This window comes from Alternaria viburni (assembly GCF_023758015.1).
Source record: "Alternaria viburni strain BMP 2772 chromosome Unknown scaffold_12, whole genome shotgun sequence".
In the NCBI taxonomy this organism is placed as follows: Eukaryota; Fungi; Ascomycota; class Dothideomycetes; order Pleosporales; family Pleosporaceae; genus Alternaria; species Alternaria viburni.
This window is the reverse complement of record NW_026055781.1, coordinates 1,030,186-1,050,577: the sequence shown is the minus strand read 5'-3', so window position 1 is coordinate 1,050,577 and position 20,392 is coordinate 1,030,186. Positions and strand designations below refer to the sequence as shown.

The following is a 20,392-nucleotide window of genomic DNA, read 5'->3' as shown; positions in this document are numbered from 1 at the left end:
TAGAAAGAGATAAGCTAGCTTTAGCTAGCTTAAGGTATATGCTACTCTCTTAGGTAACTAAGCTTTAATAATAAGGCCTAATAGGCTAAGGCGTTAGAGAATAGCCTATAGCTATTAGTATTATTCTAGTATAGAATGTTTAATGCTGTAATACTCTTAGATGTTCTAGGCTGTACGCGCGCTACACTAATAGAGCTAATAAGTTCTTTACCTTAACTAAAAGGTCTAGGTAATCTTATTAAACTCTATTATGCTAGAGATAAAGTATTATAATTATTACTTTTTAATAAGAAATACCTAGTAAGCGCATGTTATTAGCATGCGTTAATTACATCTTTAACCTTTATACATACTACCTATTACTACTACTAATTAAATAGCTTAGTAAGGCGTTTAGACTAGCTTAGAGAGGTTAGTAATAACTACTCTAAGCTAGAAAGTTCTCTAAACTTAGTTATTTAGAGAAAGTAAAAGTTGTAATAAGGTTTCTATAGGTAAACCTGTAGAGAGATTATTACATAATAATAAAGTAGGCTAGATATCTTCTACTAGGCACTACTTTACGGCGTGCGTAGTAGAGCTAGCTCTACTAAATTATTTATCTATATCTTTTGCGTACTTCTTATTTTCTAGGTAGACTTACCTACTCTTAGAACTAACTACAAATCTTTTATAATAGTAATTAGCGTTAGTAATAATATAATTAATTATAACTTTTAATAATAGATCTTTTAGTTCTAGTATTAATAAAGAACGTAGCGAAATGTAATACGTAGTGTAAATTATAGAATTTAGTAAATTATTAAATCTTTAAATATATATTGCGCTCTTTAGTATTCTAAAGAGTATACCTATTTAAGCGTTATTTATACTCTTAAGCTTTGCTTAGTGTTAGGCGTCTTTTGTCTCTAGTTCGCTAGAGACTCGCCTTAAAGTTATTAGTAGCTAGCCTACTAGTTTTAGAGTATAGCATAAGTTACGCTCTTTACTAGCTAAGGTTAGCGTCTAGTAAGCCTTTTTTTTAACCTTTAACCTTAGATTAGATAGAGATACCTACTAAACTTAAGCATATTAATAAGTAGAGGCATAAGAAACTAACTAAGATTACTCTAGTAATAGTAAGTAAAGTAGTAATAGCTTAAATTTAAAATCTAGCTCTTTTAGAGTCTAAGTTATAATTTGTAGAAAGCGCTTTAGCTTTAGTAGTAGTCTAAGTTTCTTAGAATAGAACGTTATAGAAGGTAAGAATTCTATACGTAGTTACTAGCTATTACTATGTAAAGCCTCTTTAATAAGTTAAGTTGTTTAGAAATATAGCTCTAAATAGAAGGTACATTTCTTCTAAAGCTAAATATTAGCTAGAGACTAATAGCGTATAAGTAGAGTAATTAAAAGATAAAAAGCACTTTAGAAAGAGAGTTAAATAGCACGTAAAATTATTAAAAGAGAAGCGCTTATAGCTAGACTTACTTATAGTTACTTATCTAGGCTTTTACCTAGTGCACTCTTCTATAGGTAGGCTAGTATTAGTTTAGATAGTAGAATAAAAGTCTTTGTTACGTACCTCTCTTTAGAAAGGCCTTATAGAGAAGATAATATACTACTAGCCTAGACTAAGGTCTACGTATCTACTAGAATACTAGCGTAATAGCTATAAGCGGCCTGTCTTAAAACATAGACTAAGAAGTCTAATATCTATATAAGTATTTAGGTATTAAGCCTAAGCGCGTAATAAAAGTAAATAGAGGTAGAAACCTATAAGAGTGCACTATTAACTAATTCTAATATCTTTAGAAGAATTTAAGTAAGAGCATAGCTATTAGAATCTAAAAGATAGTAAACTATACTTAAATAGAGTAAAGCTAGAGAAAACTCTAGTAGAGGCTCGCAGTAGTTCTAACGTGTAAATTAATTATTAAATTTAGGTATAGAGGCAAAAAACTAATTAAACTATCTAGTAGCTAGTTTCTGCTAAAGTTTCTCTTAGAATAGTAGTAACGTATTTAGTTTTATAAGGTAAAGCGAATAATTAGAGGCCTAGAGGCTAAAATAGCCTTTATCTATTCTTAAACTTTAAATATATAAGAAGTTCTTATTACTTAATTAAACGTAGATAGTTAAATAAAACGTTATTAGTAGACTATTTTTAGTAAGTAGAACTAGTAATATAGAATAAACTAAACAAAGAGTTAAAGTACTAGAATATACGCTTATTAGATACTACAAAAGGTGTTAGTTTATCTAGATAGTAGAATAGTAGCTATAGAAGTTAGAATCTGCTAAGAAATATATAATAACTTATCTACTAAATAAACTAGCTCTAAAAATAGATAGCGCTTAAGCGTATTACTTATACCTCTCTACTAGAGCAGAATTTACGCTCTAGCAAGTAGGTAGGCGTAGAGGTCTATAACAAAGCCTTAGAGGTAACTCTAGGTTAAACGGCCTCTAGTGCAGATCTTAGTAGTAGTAGCAAATACTTAAATAAGAACTTTAAGAACTAAAGTAGAGAAAGGTTCTATATAAATAGTAGTTAGATATAGGTTAATTAATTCTAAGAGATAGAGTAATTCTATTTTAATATTAGCGCTTACGCTGCGCTCTTAAAAGAGAAACTAGTTAAAATTCTAGTATCTAGATATAGATTCTCTATAGTAACGTAACTAAAAGTAGAGACCTTAGTAAAAGCTCTAAAAAGAGTTCTCTTTTCTTCTTAATAGTCTATTACTTTAAAATTAGTTTATCTAGAGCTAGAGTTTAATAGCTAGAAGAGCGCTATACTTTTATAGTATTTAGTACACTTCTAATAAGCTTTAAAAATCTACTTAAAGAAATAGTTTTTATACTAGGTTATACTTATAACTATAGTAAGTCTCTAAGGTAAATAGCCTCTAGTTAATAGAATAATATAGATAAGAGAAGTTAGTAAAATAGATCTATAACTTTAGAAAAAGAATTAGCTCTAAGAGTTAGGTATATTAGGCCTTAGAGAGACGCCTATAGCGTAGAAGAGCACTAACTATAAGATAGGCGCCTTTTAGCGCTAGAGTACTAACACTCTTAGTAGACTTTAGCTATCTAGCGTACGTTTAATAACTAACTTAGAACTAGTATAGATAAAAGAAATCTAACTATTTAATTAAAATATAGTATTGTAATAGCTAGAAAATAGTATTAATATAATATAATTTCTATCTAGTACTCTAAATATTAAAGTAAAGAGATTTAACTAAGCGTAGATAAATAGTAGAAGTAACTATAACTTAATCTTATAAGAGTTATAATAAAGATATAAAAGGTAAGCTCTAGTTAGCGTAGGCGTAGTAACGCGCTCTACGCTAGTAATATTCTTAAATTATAGAAAGTTTCTAAAGTCTATACTACTATAGCTAGCTAAAAAGTATAGTGCGCACTAGAGTAATAACCTAGAGAATAGTAATAATATATAGAATAAGCTAGGCGTAAGCTTAGTATAATAGATAATCTATAGCTAAGTGCTATAAGCGCCTATAGGCGTCTATATATATAGTTTAATAGCTAAATAGAAGTAGATTACTAGAGCTATCTAGTAGCTTAAGATATAGTCTACTTTTTATAGAAAACTATAAGGTATAGAGCTAGAAATTCTAGTTTTTAGCTTCTATACTCTTAAGGTAGCTAAATATCTTATTATCTAGTTAGTAATATATATAAATAGATTAATAAGATTTCTACTATCTCTATCTACTATCTAGTAAAACTATAGCTAAGAGAATAGACTTAGCTAAATTAGTAGAAAAAGAAAACTCTATTAAGCTTAACTTTAATTTAATATTATAAAAAGATATAGAAAGTGTAGAATAGGTAGAAGCTCTAGCGCTAGTAAAATACTACTACTTTTATTATTTTTTTACTTATTTAATAAAGCAGAGCTAGGTTTTACTACTTAACTTCTAGTTTAAAGATTCTTTATAAGCTAATCTAGATTAAAGATATTATTAAGTAGAGAGTTTAGCTAGAGTAGTATATCTATTAAACTATAACGTAGGTATTCTAAAAGAGACTTATAGAGAATAGAAATCTCTAGTAGAGTAAAAGAGTAAAAGTCTCTTTAATTTTAATTTTTAGAGTAAATATAAACTATAAAAGTATAGCTTATTAATTCTTTAATTACTTAAAATATAAGTATAAAGGTACCTAAAAAGTTACTATAGAGATAACTAGCTTATAGTAGCTAAGCGTTTATAGTAATATTACTTTTTAATTCTTTAATATTAGCTCTTTCTATTATACTAAAGCAGAATTTAGTAAGTATTAGATTATTTACCTACTAATAGAGAATATAAGCTAGGTTTAGACTATTATAAAATAGATTAGTTTTAATCTACTAATAATCTTACTCTAATAGTAATACTACTTAGTATAAAAGAAACTATAGTTTTAGATAATTAGTTTTTATAGCTATCTAACTAGATATTACTATAAAGCTACTATCTACTAGATTATAGCTAAACACCTTTAAGTTAGAATCTATACTAGAATAGAGTAATTTCTACCTACACTAGTTAGATATAAATAAACTTTTAGCCTAGAACCTTACTAAGCTAGCGTTAGTAGTTCTATAGAAATTAAAGCTATTTACTAGCGTATTATAATTATATAGTACGTAGAATTAAATTCTTTATAGATAACTTAGTTATCTAGCTAGATTATATACTAATTTATATTTTAAGTAGTATCTCTAGTTATATATAAACTATAACTAGAATAACTAAACACTATTCTTACTAATAGCTAAATTTAAAGCTAACTTTAGTACTAGTTTAATAACTAGTAAGTTACTATTCTATACTACTAAGAGCTATAATCTAAGAAGTAGTATTAAACTACCTACGCTAGTTATAACCTAGCTTACTATACCTATATATAATAAAAGCTTAAATATAAATACTTTTATAAACTATATTAAAGCTTTATAAAATAAACTATATAAGTTAATATAGTAAGTCTAGGCTAAGTAAGCTAAGTATACTAATAAGAACTACTTATCTATACTATTATTCTAAGTTAGTAACTATATTATATTAGATACGCGTAACCTCTATTATAGTAGAATATTAATACAGAGTAGAGTAATAAAACGTAGTCTAGTAACTCTATATAGTAATCTTAATATAGGTATATTTTCTAAACACCTTATATTTACTGTAATATAGTAGTAGGTACGCGTAACCTCTAGATATATTAACTATTAGTTTTCTTAGATCTAAAGAACTATAGTCTTTTTATAGTAGTTTACGTAATTAATAATACTACTTATAAGTTAGACTTTTTTATAAATATAAAGCGTATTTATAATATTTTCTATCTATAGCTTCTCTACTTTATTAATAAAGCACTACTCTCTAGATAGGTCTCTAATCTAGAAGTTCTTACTAAATTTAATCTAGATATTAAAGATACTACTAAATACACTATAGAAGCTATTAAAGACTATTATATTAACACTAGCTTTAAGAACTCTATATTATAAGTATAAAAGAGTAAGAGTAAAGAAAAAAGCTAAGAGCTTCTTTAGTACTTTATATAGTAGACTAACTATTCTAAAAAATCTTATAACCTTTTTTAGAAACTCTATATAAACTTTATTAATACTACTAATACTATAATTTACTATTACTATAATTACTCTAATAAACCTACTATATACTAGAAGTTTAATTCTCTTATTAGTAAGTAGAATATACTAGTTATATAACTTTATAACCTTAACTATACTTAGATAATAGTTATCTAATAACTAGTAGTTATAATAATATTATTAGAGTTATTCTACCTATAATACTCTTAGTTAACTTAGTAACTCTATTATAGAGTAAAGCGTAAATAATTACTAAAAGCTTTATAGTAATAATAGCTAATAATAGTAATAGTAAAACTAGAACTTAGTATTAGTTATACTTACTAATATTAAAAGTGTTAACTAGGTTATATCTTTATAAAAGACTTACTAACGCTATACTTATAGTAAGAATCTTACTCTATTAAGTTACTACTATTATAATAAAATACTAAAGTTACTATACTATAATAGTTTATACTTACTATATATAGCTAAACTCTTCTTTATATATACGCGCTTACGTATATAATATTAACTTACTACTACTAATAACTTACTTTTATAAATAACTATCTCTAGTGTAATCTAAATAATATAAGTGTATATATATAATAGTAGTATATATAATATATATAATTAAAGCTGTAATTAGTATATATATATATAGATAGAATATAGTAATAGAATAGAATAGATAGAAAAGATATATAATATATTTAGCTTATTATAGCTTTTGTAAAATAGATATCTTTTTATATAATAGTCTTTTTATTTTCTTTATTCTTTAAGTAAAATAGTTTAAGAGTTAGAACTTACTCTCTTTTTAGAGAGAGGTAGTGTTATAGATTAAACTTATAACTTCTACTTACTAAGGCGCTAGTAGAGAGTCTATACACTAAATATTAAAGTTTAGTCTATATAGCTTTCTCTAATCTATATATAATATCTTACTTAGTACTTAACTTAATATAATTATCTTATCTATTAATATCTTTTATATTTACTATATAAGTAAAAGTTTTTTTAATAAATAGTAGAGTATTATAGTTCTTTTTTATAATAGTATTAAGTTAATAGTAATTAATATAAATATAAAGACTACTACCTAGTTTCTTAATAATAAGAATAGGTAAAGTGTATAGTAAAGTAGATAGTTAGATAAAGCTCTATAATAGTATATTATTAATATATACTTTAATAGTGTAAGTTTCTATTTACGTAAGACTATATATCTTAGGCTTATAGATATATCTATTAGTGTTAATCTTATAGTTAACTTCTAGATAGTAAGACACTAGCTTACTAGTATTAACTAGGTTAAATAAGTCTAGTATCTTCTTATATAGCTAGTTAGAAACTAACTTATAGATTTTAGTTTTACTAATATAGAAGCTGTCTATTTTCTTTATATAGTAGTTATAATTCTTCTAACTAATAGTAGTAAGCTCTATAATTTTACACTTAAAGGTATCTAAGTTATAGTTATTATTATTATCTAGTAGGTTAGTAAGCTTTTTCTAATTCTCTAGTTAGATCTAAATAGCTTTATTAGAGTTGCGCGCAGCTATTAGATAAGTAGCTTTAGTAGTAATAATATAGATCTTACCTAGTAGACTTATATATTATAACTCTAATTTAGAAAAAGTACTATTACTATAGACTATTTCTAGTAGGCTATAATTAAGATAGAATAATATATAGTAATATAAGTTAAATATTATACTCTATAGTAAAAAGGTAAGTATTAGATTATAATCTTTAAGCTAGATTATTTCTAAGATAAGATTATACTTACTAATATCTACTATAAAGTATATTATAGTAGAAGTATAGCTACTATATTTAACTAGAAGCTCTATAGCTTTATTTAGAGTATTAATAATCTTACTATTAGTAAGAGAAAGTTAGATAAGTATAGATATTACTATAGTTAGTAGACTATTATTCTTAACCTATTATTAGTTTATAGAGTAGGTACTAGCTCTAGTATTAATAAAAGTGTTAGTCTTCTACTACTACTCTAGGTACACTATAGTGTATAAGTTATAGCGTAGTTAGTTAGTAGACCTAGAGCTATCTATAGTAGTTACTATAAAGATATAATAATTAGAGATATTATAAATATAGATATTAGAAGCTAAGTCTAATAATAAAAGCCTAGTAGTAGTAATCTTAAGATAATTATAATGCTTACGTATTTTATAGTTCTACTAGATATCTTTATACTAGTTTAGCTTCTAAATATAACTAGTATTAGAAGTATTTAGTTTTCTAATACTAGGTTATCTATCTTATCTAGCTTCTTTTTATTATTAGTAGTAACGTTAGATTAGGTATTAGCGTTAGTATTATTATTAAAGTTAATTATATAGTTAGTATTAAGAGCGTTAAGATAAACACTACTAATCTTTACTTTAATCTTATTCTAGTCTAATACTAAATAGCTCTTTTTATTATAGGCTTAATAACTTTTATTACTATATTAGAAGTAAACCTAAGCCTTTATTATAGTATTCTTTTATACTTAGATACGCTAAGAGATAGCTTCTTACTACTAACTTTATATAAACTTATTCTTCTAATTAGTATTATAGTTATTAGGTAAATAGGTATAAGCTTTTAGTATATAGAACTTATTCTTACTATTAGTAGTTATAAGAGCTAATAAGGTTTTACTTTAGTTAATTTATTACTATATTAAGTCTACTTTGTAAATAGAGTTAAGAAACTTAATAAAAGTATTCTTTTATTTATTATTTAAGCTAATAGATATAGCCTAGATAAGTTATAGATAAAGCTACTATTAATAGTATAAGATTATAATAGTATTAGCTATCTTAGTTAGTTAATATACTACTATAAGATAGCTTTACTAGTTAGTAAACTTCTCTATTTAACCTATAAGAAAAGACCTATTACTAATCTTAGTTTAGGCTTTCTAGACTTACTTAAAAGTAAAGTAACTAAAGTAAGTATCTAAAGTTTCTAGAATATTTATATATAAATAGAAGTTATCTATAAAGTTTTTAATATAGATCTAGATATTACTATTAACTTTAGCCTCTAAGTACTAGATCTATTAGTCTATAAAAAGAGTTTTATACTTCTAAACTATAAAGTAATACTACTTTAAGTAGTTCTTACTAGTATTACTACTCTTCTATACCTTAATATCTAGAAGCTTAAAGATAGTTATACGCTTACTACTAATAGTAGAAGTAACTTTTTATATAGTCTAGATACTATTATATAAAAGTATAACGTAGTAGTAAAGATTTATATTTAGTAGATTTATAAAGTAGTAGTTACGTAAGTAGAAGTATAATTATAATAGTAAGAAGTAGAAGTAATATTATTAGTTACGTAGTATATTATATTAGAAGAAATAAAGCTCTAGTTTATAAAAAGTATTACACTAGCTTAGATAGAAATTAGATAAAGTAGTGTAATAGTTAACGCGCTAGATATAGTGCTTAGATTCTACTAAAGCGTATTATTATATAGTAAAAAGTTAAAAAGTAGAGTTAAATATCTAAAGACGTTAGAGTATATTATTATACTAACGTAACTACTAGGTAGTAAACTTATTTAGCTTTATATTTATATTAGAGACTAGAATAAGCTACTATTCTAAAGCTTTATTCTATTATATAATATCTTTATAGTTTTTATTCTTCTTAGTATACTACTTATAGTAATACTTAGAGCGCACTTTCTTCTTAACTAGTTATTTCTTAATAGCGCTATACTTCTTATAGTACTCTATATATAATATATAGAACTTATACACATTTTACTTCTTAAAGTTATAGTTTTTTTATAAATTAGTGTACGCTAGATTATTATAAATATTATTTAAGAAAAATAATAAAGTCTAAAGTATATTAATATTATTCTTAAAGTTCTAGTTCTAAGCTTTAGTAGCGCTAAGAGAGGTATAAAGTTTTTTAGTCTTAGCCTCTAAGTACTAGACTCTAATAAGAAGCTTTCTATTTTACACTTCTAATCTAGATATAGCTTTAATATACTTATTAAAGTCTTTTTTAGAAATAGCGCTTTTACTTATATATAGTATAGAAGCTACTTTTTTAAATCTATATATAATCTTAGTAAAGAGAGTATATAGTAGACTAAGCTAGTTAGTAGTAAGCGCTTATAAGTTATTATTAAAGATAATAGTAAAGTAAGTATCTTCTATAATAGATTCTTAGCCTAGATTTAAGTTATACTATTTAGTTTTATTATTATTCTTATTATTAGTATTAAAGATCTCTAAGTATACTTAGCTATTACTATAGCTTAGCTTTATATATACTTATAACTTATCTTAAACTAACTATAGTTAATAGCTACTAAGAAAGATATTATATAGTTTATTAGTAGTAATAGAAACTATTATAGGCTCTATCTAGATAGTATCTTTACCTAGCTAATCTAATTCTATAATATTAGAAAGTATAGAGTAGCTAAAGATACTCTACTAGCTAGGCTTAGTGTAGTAAATAGTAAAGAGAGAGATAATCTCTATACTTTAGCTAAGAGTATTTTAGGTATTAGTTAGAGAATTAAAGGTAATAGTAAGTAAATTACTATTATTTCTACTAGTTCTATATTACTTATAACTAGAATCTTAACTATATAAAGTAGTAGATATCTTACTAGACTTAGTATTACGCTTAGTACACTAAACTAGACTAGTAGAAGAAACGCGTAAAAGCTTAGCTAGTAGTAGATCTATATTTAATTAGTAGTAGCTAAGAGTAATATTAGTATAGAGAGTATTACTATTAGATATTATAATAATAGTTAATAGTTAAGTATAATAGTAGTAGTATATATAGAGAGAAAGAGTAGAAAGTAAGAAAGTAGTATATTAAATAGGTAGAAGTAGAGTAATTTATTTACTATTAGTTCTACTTACTTATTATAAAGTAGTAAGCTAAGTCTTCTACTATTTACTAAGATAAAGTATAGTAATAGTATTATTAGTAATAGAGTTAACTATAATTATTTCTACGTAGTAATATAATACTCTCTTAGAGTTATACTACGCTTAGTAATATTCTTTAATAATAAGCTTCTAGTATAATATACTTCTATAATTAGTAAGCTAGCGCGCTATCTACGTAGTAAGTTCTACTCTATAGTTATATAATAAAGCTTTATAGCGTAGTATTAGTAGCTATATATTCTAATCTAGTATAACTAAAGGTAGAGAATATATTATAAAAGTATAATAATTATTAGCACTTTAGCTATAGAGTTATAATTAAATATTTATAAGTATAAGTAAATATATACACTAAGTTTTTTAGTATAGTTACTACTACGCGTATTCTAGATACTATAAGGTAGACGTAATATAGTATAAGAGATATTAATAGATAAGATAATTATATTAAGTAGAGTACTAAGTAAGATATTATATATAAGTTAAAGAGAGCTATATAGACTAAACTTTAATATTTAGCGTATAGGCTCTTTACTAGCGCCTTAGTAAGTAGAGATTATAAGTTTAATCTATAATAACTAGCGCCTTAGTAAGTAGAGGTTATAAGTTTAATCTATAATATTTACTAAAAGAGATTTTAGTATATATATTCTAACTATAAATCTTTAGAATATATTACTCTATTAGTTATAAGCTAATAAGTATATATAATTATATTATAATTCTCTTAAAGATTAGTATTTAAATTCTTTTATAAAGTACTTTAGTATTAGAATAGCTTTATAGCTAGCCTAAATTTAGAAGCTTTAACTATTTTAGAAGTAGTAGTACTAAAACTCTAAGTCTTAGCTTACTTAATACTATACTTCTAAAAGTAAAGAAAACTTTTAGTTATATATTTTCTAGTAGACTAGTAATAGACTTTACTTTTTTAGAACTAGTTTATAAACTATAGAATTATTAGTTTACTAATAAAATAATAAATTTATTAAAAAATATTTACTTTTAGATTTATTTAAAAGCTTCTATTCTTTTAATAGATATCTTAGAACTATACGTTACTACTATATATTAGATAGACCTATCTTACGTACCTTATCTACGCGCTTACGTGCATTAGGTAATACTATGCAACTGTCTTATTCCCGGAGACGCTAAAGGTTAACAGGCTTACGAAAACCAACTCGTTCTGCACGTCCCAGATTTCTATTCACTAGCATCCCCCACGGTATTAAACGTCTTTCTTCGCCCGTAGTTAGTCTTTATCGCGATTACCCTGCACAAATGGCTAGTCAACGCGTCGACGCGAAGGAGGTTGCAGACTTGAACACTGTTATGGGTCGCAACCTTCAGACATGGCCTGGCGCGCGCGACATTGGGATACAAGAAGCCACCCTGAATGCTGAAGCTCGCCATCAAGATGCACAGCACACACACGACAAGCCAAGCCAGCCTGCTCTCGCCCGCGTACTTTCGCGTCGATCGGCAGCTTCATTCGACCCAGGCCCCGCTCCCGATGGTGGCCTCACAGCTTGGACCCAAGTCCTATGCACGCACCTAACTATCCTGACCACCTTTGGCTTCTTCACGTCATTCGGCGTGTATCAGACCTACTACGAAAACACACTCGGCATAGCTTCCTCGACCATTTCCTGGATTGGATCGCTTCAGGTATTCCTTCTCTTCTTCCTTGGCACTTTTACAGGCCGTGCTACGGACGCTGGACTTTTTCGCCCGGTCTACATCGCTGGTGCGTGCTTTCAGCTACTCGGTATCTTTACCTTGGCGGAGAGCAAAAGTGTTTGGCATGTCTTTCTCTCTCAGGGCGTATGTCTGGGAATTGCAAATGGGTTGCAATTCTGTCCGTCCATGGCCCTTGTCTCCACTTACTTTGTCAAGCGTCGTGCTTTTGCGCTGGGCTTCACAGCGCTGGGGTCCTGCACCGGGGGCGTCATTTTCCCGGTTATCGTGCAGCAATGTCTACCCAGCTTAGGCTTTCCATGGACGATACGCATCATCGGCTTTATCATGTTGCTCATGAATGCCATCACCATCGGCTTGTACCGTACCCGGCTCCCTCCCAGGAAAAGTGGTCCATTGGTCGACTGGGCGAGCTTCACGGAACTGCCATATGCTCTGTACTGTGCTGGTGCCTTTTTCAGTTTCTGGGGATTGTATTTCGCTTTCTTCTACATTGGAAGTTATGCGCGAAATGTTCTTGGTGCCAGTTACCAGCAAAGTATCAATCTGCTTCTCGTGCAAGTATGCATGGGGTTTATTTTTCGCCTACTGCCGACCTACTATGCCGACAAGGTTGGTGGGCTTAATGTTCTAATACCGTTCGCGTTTGTCTGTGGTATCATGATGTTCGTATGGATTAGAATCAACTCCATCGTCACCCTGTACATATTTGCTGTCATATATGGAAGCGGGAGCGCCGTTATCCAGGCGCTTTGGCCTGCGGTAATCGGAAGTATGAGTCAGGAGAGAGATCTGAAGAAGTCTGGGGTGAGGATGGGCATGGCCTTCACCGTGGTGAGTATATCGAGTTTTACAGGTCCGCCACTAGCTGGAGCGATCATCCAGAGCCACAATGGCAACTACACGTATGCGAATGTTTGGGCGGGTCTGTCTTTCTTTGTAGGAGGGTTTCTTTTACTTGCTACTAGGGTGTCGCTGGTAGGCTGGGACTGGAAGGCAAAAGTCTAGAGGTAGCTTGCATCGAGCGTTCCTTGGCCTACCTTTCGTGCGTTGCCGCGATGTGTTCAGGATGACTAGGATTGGGGGGGTACAAGGGAACATGTTCCGTGCGATCTATGGGAAGATCATGACTTGCGACGTTCTTGCACTATCCTTCCTATTTATCCTTGAGCGTAGTGACCCTTGCTAACAGGCTGGGGTCTTCTCTCTCTTTGTCCATCTTGGCATGCCAATGCGCCTCGGCCTTGGCTGCATTTTTGCGAACCCGCGCAGTGTTCCACTTCATATAATAACAGCAAAGCGGGAAGAAGATTGAGTCTACCACAGCCCAGGCAGATGAGATTCCAAAGTTCAAGCCAACTCGTGGATGCAGATCGAACAGGATTGACCGTGTGAGCTCGACGATATTGTGCATCGGCCAACCATAGCCCCAGCGATAAAAGCTCGGTGCAAGCTCGAGGGCATAAAACCCAGTGGCGACATTGCTGATGACCCAGAAAATGAGCCACAACGCCGTCCAAGGGGAGCCCAGCAGCATGGCCATATTCTCGCTCGCAAGGCCAAAAGCAATCATTCCAATCCAATTGCCCATCCAGTATACCAAGAAGGTACCTCTGCCATACGCGTTAGGGTTACCGGCGGGCTGATTGTGGGAGGCAGTAGGACGGTCCATGGGCATAAGGTAGGCGAGGCTGACAAAGGAGTAGACGAGAGAGAGAAAGAAGTAAGATGCGACCGTCGCGATGTAGCGCCACACGATAAGCTGATAGAAGTGCAGCGGTGGATGACCTTTGGGCGAGAGGTACTTCAGATGGATAGGTAGGAAGAACGTAAAGCTAAAGAAGGAGATGATGACTAGATAGCGGTGTAAGATATTAGTATATGTCACATGCGGTTCGTACAGGAACATTGCTCACTCAGGTATATAAGGCCAATGCTAACCGCGGGTGTAGCAATAGGCGGTCCAAAGGGGCGTAAGTCGTTGACGGTGAACTCAATGCCGGGAGAGAGAGCTTGGGGTGCGATGTCTAGGCGCATGTCCGTAACTGAAACGTTGTTCTGGAGAAGATGTGCGATCCACGCGCGGCCAAATTCGGTGACTACGCGCTTCTGGAGGGTGTTAATACTTGGTACAATGTAAGTCGAGGTGGTAATTTGATCGCGCGCCGAATTATAGATGATCTGGCAGGCACCCAAGGGATCGTAGCTCGCGTTCCCCAGTTTCACTGCGGCATCGAGCATTGCTGTGGCGTTGGAATTGATGATGACGGCCGCCCAGGCATGGAAGTCGTAAACTTTGTTGCGTACGTTCAGCGAGTCGTTGCTGAAGTCTTTGGGAGACGCAAAGGTGTAGCCAGGCACCACGCCATCTTCCTCCATAATGCTGCGAACAGTGCGAGTGACAAACGGACCCACGAAGGGTGCGACCCCGGTAAACGGTGGCTGGCCATCGAAGTCTACAACGGAGATGTTCAGACCCCCCACGTTTGCATTTTGACGAAACAGTGCACCCCAGAAAAGGCAAAGAAAGGCCATGATGGCAATGGCGAGAATGAGATTTGTACGAAGCCAGAGCCTGATCACGTGTAGCCTGACAGCGGCCATGGACGAGTGAAAGAACCCGACAGGCGCCTGTTCTTGCACGATCCTGCGGCTACTCTTTGTGCGGCCACGCTGCAGCGTTGTTAGCCTATTGGGAGCGGCGGTGGTGCCATGCACCGTCTCAGTCTTGACACCCGTGGTCTGCTGCTCCAGAGGAGTAGAGCTGGCGGCGGCGGAAGCTTGTATTCCCAGCTCGGACTCGCTAGATGAGCTGAAATCGTATTCGTGATGATATCGTGGGGCGATCTGACATCCAAGTGTGGAATGAGACATGTTGGGCGCTATGATTGATTACCTACTGGACATTTTCACTGCTTATATTTCCTGAGGCCCTGACACTTAGTGCTTGCTGTGGGTTGCTGACGGATGTACGCTAAAGTGACGCTAGTTCATTTGCAGTGAGATGATTCGACGGTTCCGTCTCCAGTGAACGCTACCTACCTATGTAGTTACCTACCTACCTAGGTAGATAAGCTTCACTCCCGAGGTCTTGAGTTACGGCCGATGTGGCTGATGCCAAAATCATTGCTCAGCATTCTAGGTAAACTGATTCGAGCTATTTGAACGGTTCAGTAGAGTTTCCGCTTGTGAGCCCAACGATCAGAGCTGCGCGTGTGGTTCCCAGATGGTACGAAACCCGAAATCGGTATAGCTTGGTGGCTGACATAAGCCCGGGAGAATCCAGGAACCACCTGAGCACGGATCCGCTCAATCGCGCCGCATGCCAACCGCTCAACTCTCATCATGACGGACGCGGACACCTGTGGCTTCAATTACTGCCTTTGCGGGGAATCGGGCCTTCGGTGCATCGCTTCAGACCCATCTACAGAATAGGCATGTCGGGCAGGGGGCGCAGAGGCGGTCGCAGCGCTAGAGGTGGCAGAGGACGAGGCAGAGGCAAGACGCGAACAGTATGCTACCGCCAAATCGCGAGACAATCGTGAGACAATCGCCACAACCAAACACTACTAAAATGTGCGCAGTGGGAGTGGGAAGCATACACGCCTGGCGCCGAGGTGTACGACCAGTTATGGCGCATTCGCAAGGAGCCTGCCACTGTCGCCGCACGACTACCTAACATCTGCCCTATGTCGAACGCACGAACGCGAATACTCCATCGCCGACAGACCGAGGACCGCTTCAAGCGGGAGCTATACACCGTAGAGGTCACATATACGGGCGGACCGGGGAGTGCACGGGACGGTATTGCCCTTACACAGCTTGAGGATGTGGACCTGCAACGCATACTGCAGTTCGTTTCTCCAGCTGAACTGGAACGATATGAAACTGAGCAGTTCAGGCTCGAGGCAGAGGCAGAGGCCATTGCTATGCGCACCGAGGCCGAAGACCTGGCGCGTCGCCAACTGCGAAAGAATGCCAAAGGGCCAAACGCCAGCAAAGGGAGCCGCATGCTCAGCGCGCTCGCCTTCTCTGTAGAGCCGACCCCACGTTCACGGGGTCGACCGAGAGCCACACGCGGAAAATGCAGGGGAAGGGCGAGAGGTGTAGAGCCAACAAGAGGCCTCGTCGTAAGCTCCCGACAGCTCAAGAACGACATGCACGAGCAGCTGGTAGACAGCGAACCTATGGTGTTCGATCGCACGACCGAACACGTCGGACAACCCACGCAGACATCGCCCAACACCACACGCTCAGCTTTTGTCGCCAACAGCGCTCTTTCGGTATCACCAATAGCCAGGAGAGTATCCATCTCTGTCCCTCGACGGGAACTTTCAGAAGTTTCCGAACCTTCCGAACCAGAAGATGTGGACTACTTAGCGCTCAGCGACAATGATGCAAGATCTACAAGAGGCGACTTACCATCGCTCGCAATCGAGGTTGGGAATGCGGGCAGCAGTAAAGATCGTCCGTCCTCTAGCCCATCCGGGATCGAGAGCACTCTTCCATGTCAACTTCACCCCATCATACCCGCTTTTTCACCGTCTGCTGATAACGTGCTCCAAGAAGCTCCAACGGCAGCTCCATTTTCCGCGCGAGACTCTGGCTCCCCAGCTCCATTGGATTCCAGAGTGGCGGACGTCCTTCTGCAGACAGCGTCTTCCTCTAATTATTCAGCGCTTGCTGCATCAGACCAAGACGACATAATACCCCCACAACCCGCTTCGCCGCAATTTGAATCGGACGGATACGTCGGCAGCCGAATAACATCTATGCGCACATTGTATCCGGGACAACAGTCGCTCGAACACAACAACGAAGACGATGCAGAAGCGGATGCAACGGAAGAGTTTGCTGTAGAGGCCATCGTGGCGCATTTTCACGAGCACGAGAAGAACTACTACCTCGTCAAGTGGGAGGGATACGAAGACAGCCATGATTGGCTTCCTGAAGAAGATCTTGAGGGCGCTGCAGACCTGGTCACTGAATACAAGGAGCGGATTGGATGGAGGAACAAGAAAGTCGAAATAAGATGACATGATGTAACGAATGGGTTGAATGTAGATATGGGCTTCAATCTCTTAGTTGGTCGTCAGAAGACCAGGCATGTTGCCATGTCCCAATGCCTCATCTGCACCGTATCCATGTGCCTGCATCAGACGTTTCGAATTCCATCCACAGGGCCAGTTGAAAGAGGAGTGCGTCTCGGACAGACCCGTGTGTTGATCTGCTTACGTATATTGAATTACCTCCCTTGCTTGTTTCAGATCTGATGATGTCGTCGCAGGATAATGTGGTTCGTGGGGCAACAAAGCTCGTCGCGGTGAACTCGTCAACATTGTAAGTTTGCCACACTGCACACCAACAAGATCGTCACACCGCGGCATGCTCCTCATCTTCAAGTACTAGTTCCAGGTTCCCATGACGCCCAGGTGAACTCCGAGACGCTCCAAGGATTAGACATGACGCGAATTGATCGCGCCACACTGCAATGGTCCGCTAGAACCTTGCTCCCGAGGTCTGAAGCAGATTGATGATCAAGGCCTTAACAGGCTTCTACGGTAACATAGCAGACTAGGGTGTAAGTTGGAGTATACATTAGATGTAACATATGCAGAACGCGACCGGAGTTCTATAAGCCGCCGGAGCGAGTCACGTGACGCGATGTCTCCAGGGTTCAGCCGAGGTCGTGGCTGAGCTGCGACATGCAACAACACAACACAGCGGCCACCGTCACTCTTGTACGCGACACAAGCATGTCGTCTTCTACGCGCTACGCCTACCCCTTTGCCGCCTCTCCCGACATCATTCGCTCGCACCAGAAAGACGCCTACTTCTCCGGCGTGCTTCTCGATCAGCTCTCGACGCTGTTGCGCAAGCTCTATGGCGCGCGCACGTCGCATACGTATGCGTCCGAGACGCGTGTAGCCGGAGAAGTCCTTTACCTCGGTCTGACGACGCTGATAGGGAACCGGACCCTGGGCGAGGAATACACAGACATTGTCCAGGTGGAAAGCGAAAGCGGACGCCTGCCGGCGCTGGGCCGCAGAGCTGGATACATACTCGGCTGCATCTTGGGGCCATATGTGCTCGGGAGGGCATTGCCGGCCTTGAGGCGGCGAGTGCGCGCAAAGCTCGAGGCGAATTTGCGGTGGCATGCACGACAACAGGCACGGGCACAGCATCAGGCACAGCAGAGTGGGAGCAAGACACAGATAGGGCGACCGTTGGGCATGCGCGTACAAAACTACCTACTCCGAAACCTCGACACCATTACATCGCCATCACCCGTGTACGCTCTCTCGTTGGCATCGTTTTACTTCTCCGGGAGCTACTACCACCTCTCAAAACGGATATGGGGGCTCCGGTACATCTTCACGCGCCAGGTGACCGAGGGCGACAATCGCGCAGGCTACGAAGTCCTGGGCGTATTGCTAGTCCTACAGATGGCTGTACAGGCTTACCTACACGTGCACAATACTGTCACCTCTTCGACAGCGGCAGTGGGTGGCGGCCACCCGCAAGGCACGTCGGCCATTGTCGGTGGCGGCGCAGAAGTGTCTCTGGATCCCAATGCTTACAGCGCCAACAACGCGCTACTATTCGACGCAGCGTCGGCGGTGCCCATAGCGGCGCCGTCCGACGTGCAAAAGTGGACACAGACACCAGCGTTGGACAAGGCAAGATACGAGCTGGAGGGGGAGGAAACAATGGGATGGATTGGCGGCGGCAATCGGAAATGTACGCTGTGCCTGGAAGAGATGAAGGATCCGAGTGTGACGACGTGTGGTCATGTCTTCTGTTGGACGTGTATCGGGGACTGGGCGCGGGAGAAGCCCGAATGCCCGCTTTGTAGGCAGACGTGTCTAGTGCAGCATGTGCTCCCGCTGAGGGGGTAGGCGGGTGGCGTGTACAATCACAATATCTTCTCGGCCTCATCTATCAGTCGCTCTACCTGGAATGCGCTGTCTCCGCGGGTGAACATGTCGAGAAGCTGGCTGCGGCCCTTGCCCTCTTCCGTCTGCACGTAGAACTTCTGCATGCACATGACGAGCCATCTGGCGTCGTCGACGGATACGCCCCTGTTCTCAGTGACCAAGCCCTGGCCCAAGACCAAGTTGTGGGTCTCGGCGAGCTCGTGGTGGAAGGTGACGGTGGTGTGGGGACTGGCGAACTCGCCCCTGAGCTTGAACTCTGCCAGTGTCGTGAACATGAGCGTGGTGGTATCGACGTGCGGGTGGGAGAACTGGAGATAGTGCAGCTCGGCGGCTTGCTGCGTCTGAGGCGGCTGCTGCGAGGCCGATGGGGCGTCGGCGGGTATCTCGCGGGGGACAGGGAGGACGAACGAGGGGTGCTGTTTGGCGCTGCGAAGGAGCTGGGAGAAGGTGGTGGCGGGGACAGCGAAGTGGATGCTCTGCGGGTTGGCAGCGTGGCGTAGGCGCCACAGGGCCTGGACTTCCTTGCTGGGGAGCGCCTGGACTTTGGCGAGGTCGAGGAACGAGTTGAGCGTCTTGACGCCCGGCGGCGGGGCCGTAGGAGAGCCTGGCGCAGCGGGCGGCGGCGGCGGAGGTGAGGGCCAGGGAGTCTCGGGCGGCGGCGTCAGGGGCGCGGTTGCGCCGGGCACTATGGCCTGCTTGCGCAGCTCCTCGATCTTGTCCTTGTACTGCTCCTTGAGCTCGTCGAGGTCCTTGAGGCCCTGTTGGCGCGCCTTGTGCTCGAGCTTGTCCCGGTACTTGGCGAGGATGCGCTCTTGCGAGTCGTGCGTGGCGAGCAAGCGGACGTCGTGCACCTGCGCCCAGCGGCGCTGGACGGCACGCGGGCTGGCGAGCGGCTGGCGCAGGGCGTGACGCAGCGTGGGGAGAAGCATGGTGGGCGTCGAGGAAGCAGCAGCGGGGGTGCAGAGTGAAGGGAAATTGCTGCGACGACGACGGCGGACGTGCGCCCATGCCCGCCGCTAGCGCGCGGGAGTAGCCACGGCGCCAATGCTGCTACTGCGACAGATCACGGCATATCGTACATCGCATATCGCATATCGCATATCGCATACCGCATATCGCATACCGCATCGCGCACCGCGCATCGCGCAGACCGCCGACCGCCTATCCATCCCGCCTCCCCTCGTCCGCCTCGACGGGCTG

The 20,392-nt window shown here is 37.8% G+C and overlaps 5 protein-coding genes across 5 annotated transcripts; 3 read left to right on the top strand and 2 right to left on the bottom strand.

Annotated features, from left to right (window-relative positions):
* Window positions 1-11,837: 11,837 nt before the first annotated feature.
* Window positions 11,838-13,262, top strand: J4E79_006382 (uncharacterized protein; the record flags this gene model as incomplete). Its single annotated transcript, XM_049355253.1, has 1 exon — window positions 11,838-13,262. The coding sequence occupies one exon, from the start codon at window positions 11,838-11,840 to the stop codon at window positions 13,260-13,262; it is 1,425 nt and encodes a 474-aa protein (XP_049210649.1).
* A 148-nt stretch (window positions 13,263-13,410) lies between these two features.
* J4E79_006381 (uncharacterized protein) lies at window positions 13,411-14,789 on the bottom strand (the record flags this gene model as incomplete). Its single annotated transcript, XM_049355252.1, has 2 exons — window positions 13,411-14,108; window positions 14,171-14,789. The coding sequence occupies 2 exons, from the start codon at window positions 14,787-14,789 to the stop codon at window positions 13,411-13,413; spliced, it is 1,317 nt and encodes a 438-aa protein (XP_049210648.1).
* A 1,154-nt stretch (window positions 14,790-15,943) lies between these two features.
* On the top strand, window positions 15,944-17,290 carry J4E79_006380 (uncharacterized protein; the record flags this gene model as incomplete). The annotated part of the gene is made up of 1 exon (XM_049355251.1): window positions 15,944-17,290. One exon carries the CDS (start codon window positions 15,944-15,946, stop codon window positions 17,288-17,290), a length of 1,347 nt encoding a protein of 448 aa, XP_049210647.1.
* A 720-nt stretch (window positions 17,291-18,010) lies between these two features.
* On the top strand, window positions 18,011-19,153 carry J4E79_006379 (uncharacterized protein; the record flags this gene model as incomplete). Its single annotated transcript, XM_049355250.1, has 1 exon — window positions 18,011-19,153. The coding sequence occupies one exon, from the start codon at window positions 18,011-18,013 to the stop codon at window positions 19,151-19,153; it is 1,143 nt and encodes a 380-aa protein (XP_049210646.1).
* A 17-nt stretch (window positions 19,154-19,170) lies between these two features.
* J4E79_006378 (uncharacterized protein) lies at window positions 19,171-20,121 on the bottom strand (the record flags this gene model as incomplete). Its single annotated transcript, XM_049355249.1, has 1 exon — window positions 19,171-20,121. The coding sequence occupies one exon, from the start codon at window positions 20,119-20,121 to the stop codon at window positions 19,171-19,173; it is 951 nt and encodes a 316-aa protein (XP_049210645.1).
* Between the last annotated feature and the right edge of the window lie 271 nt (window positions 20,122-20,392).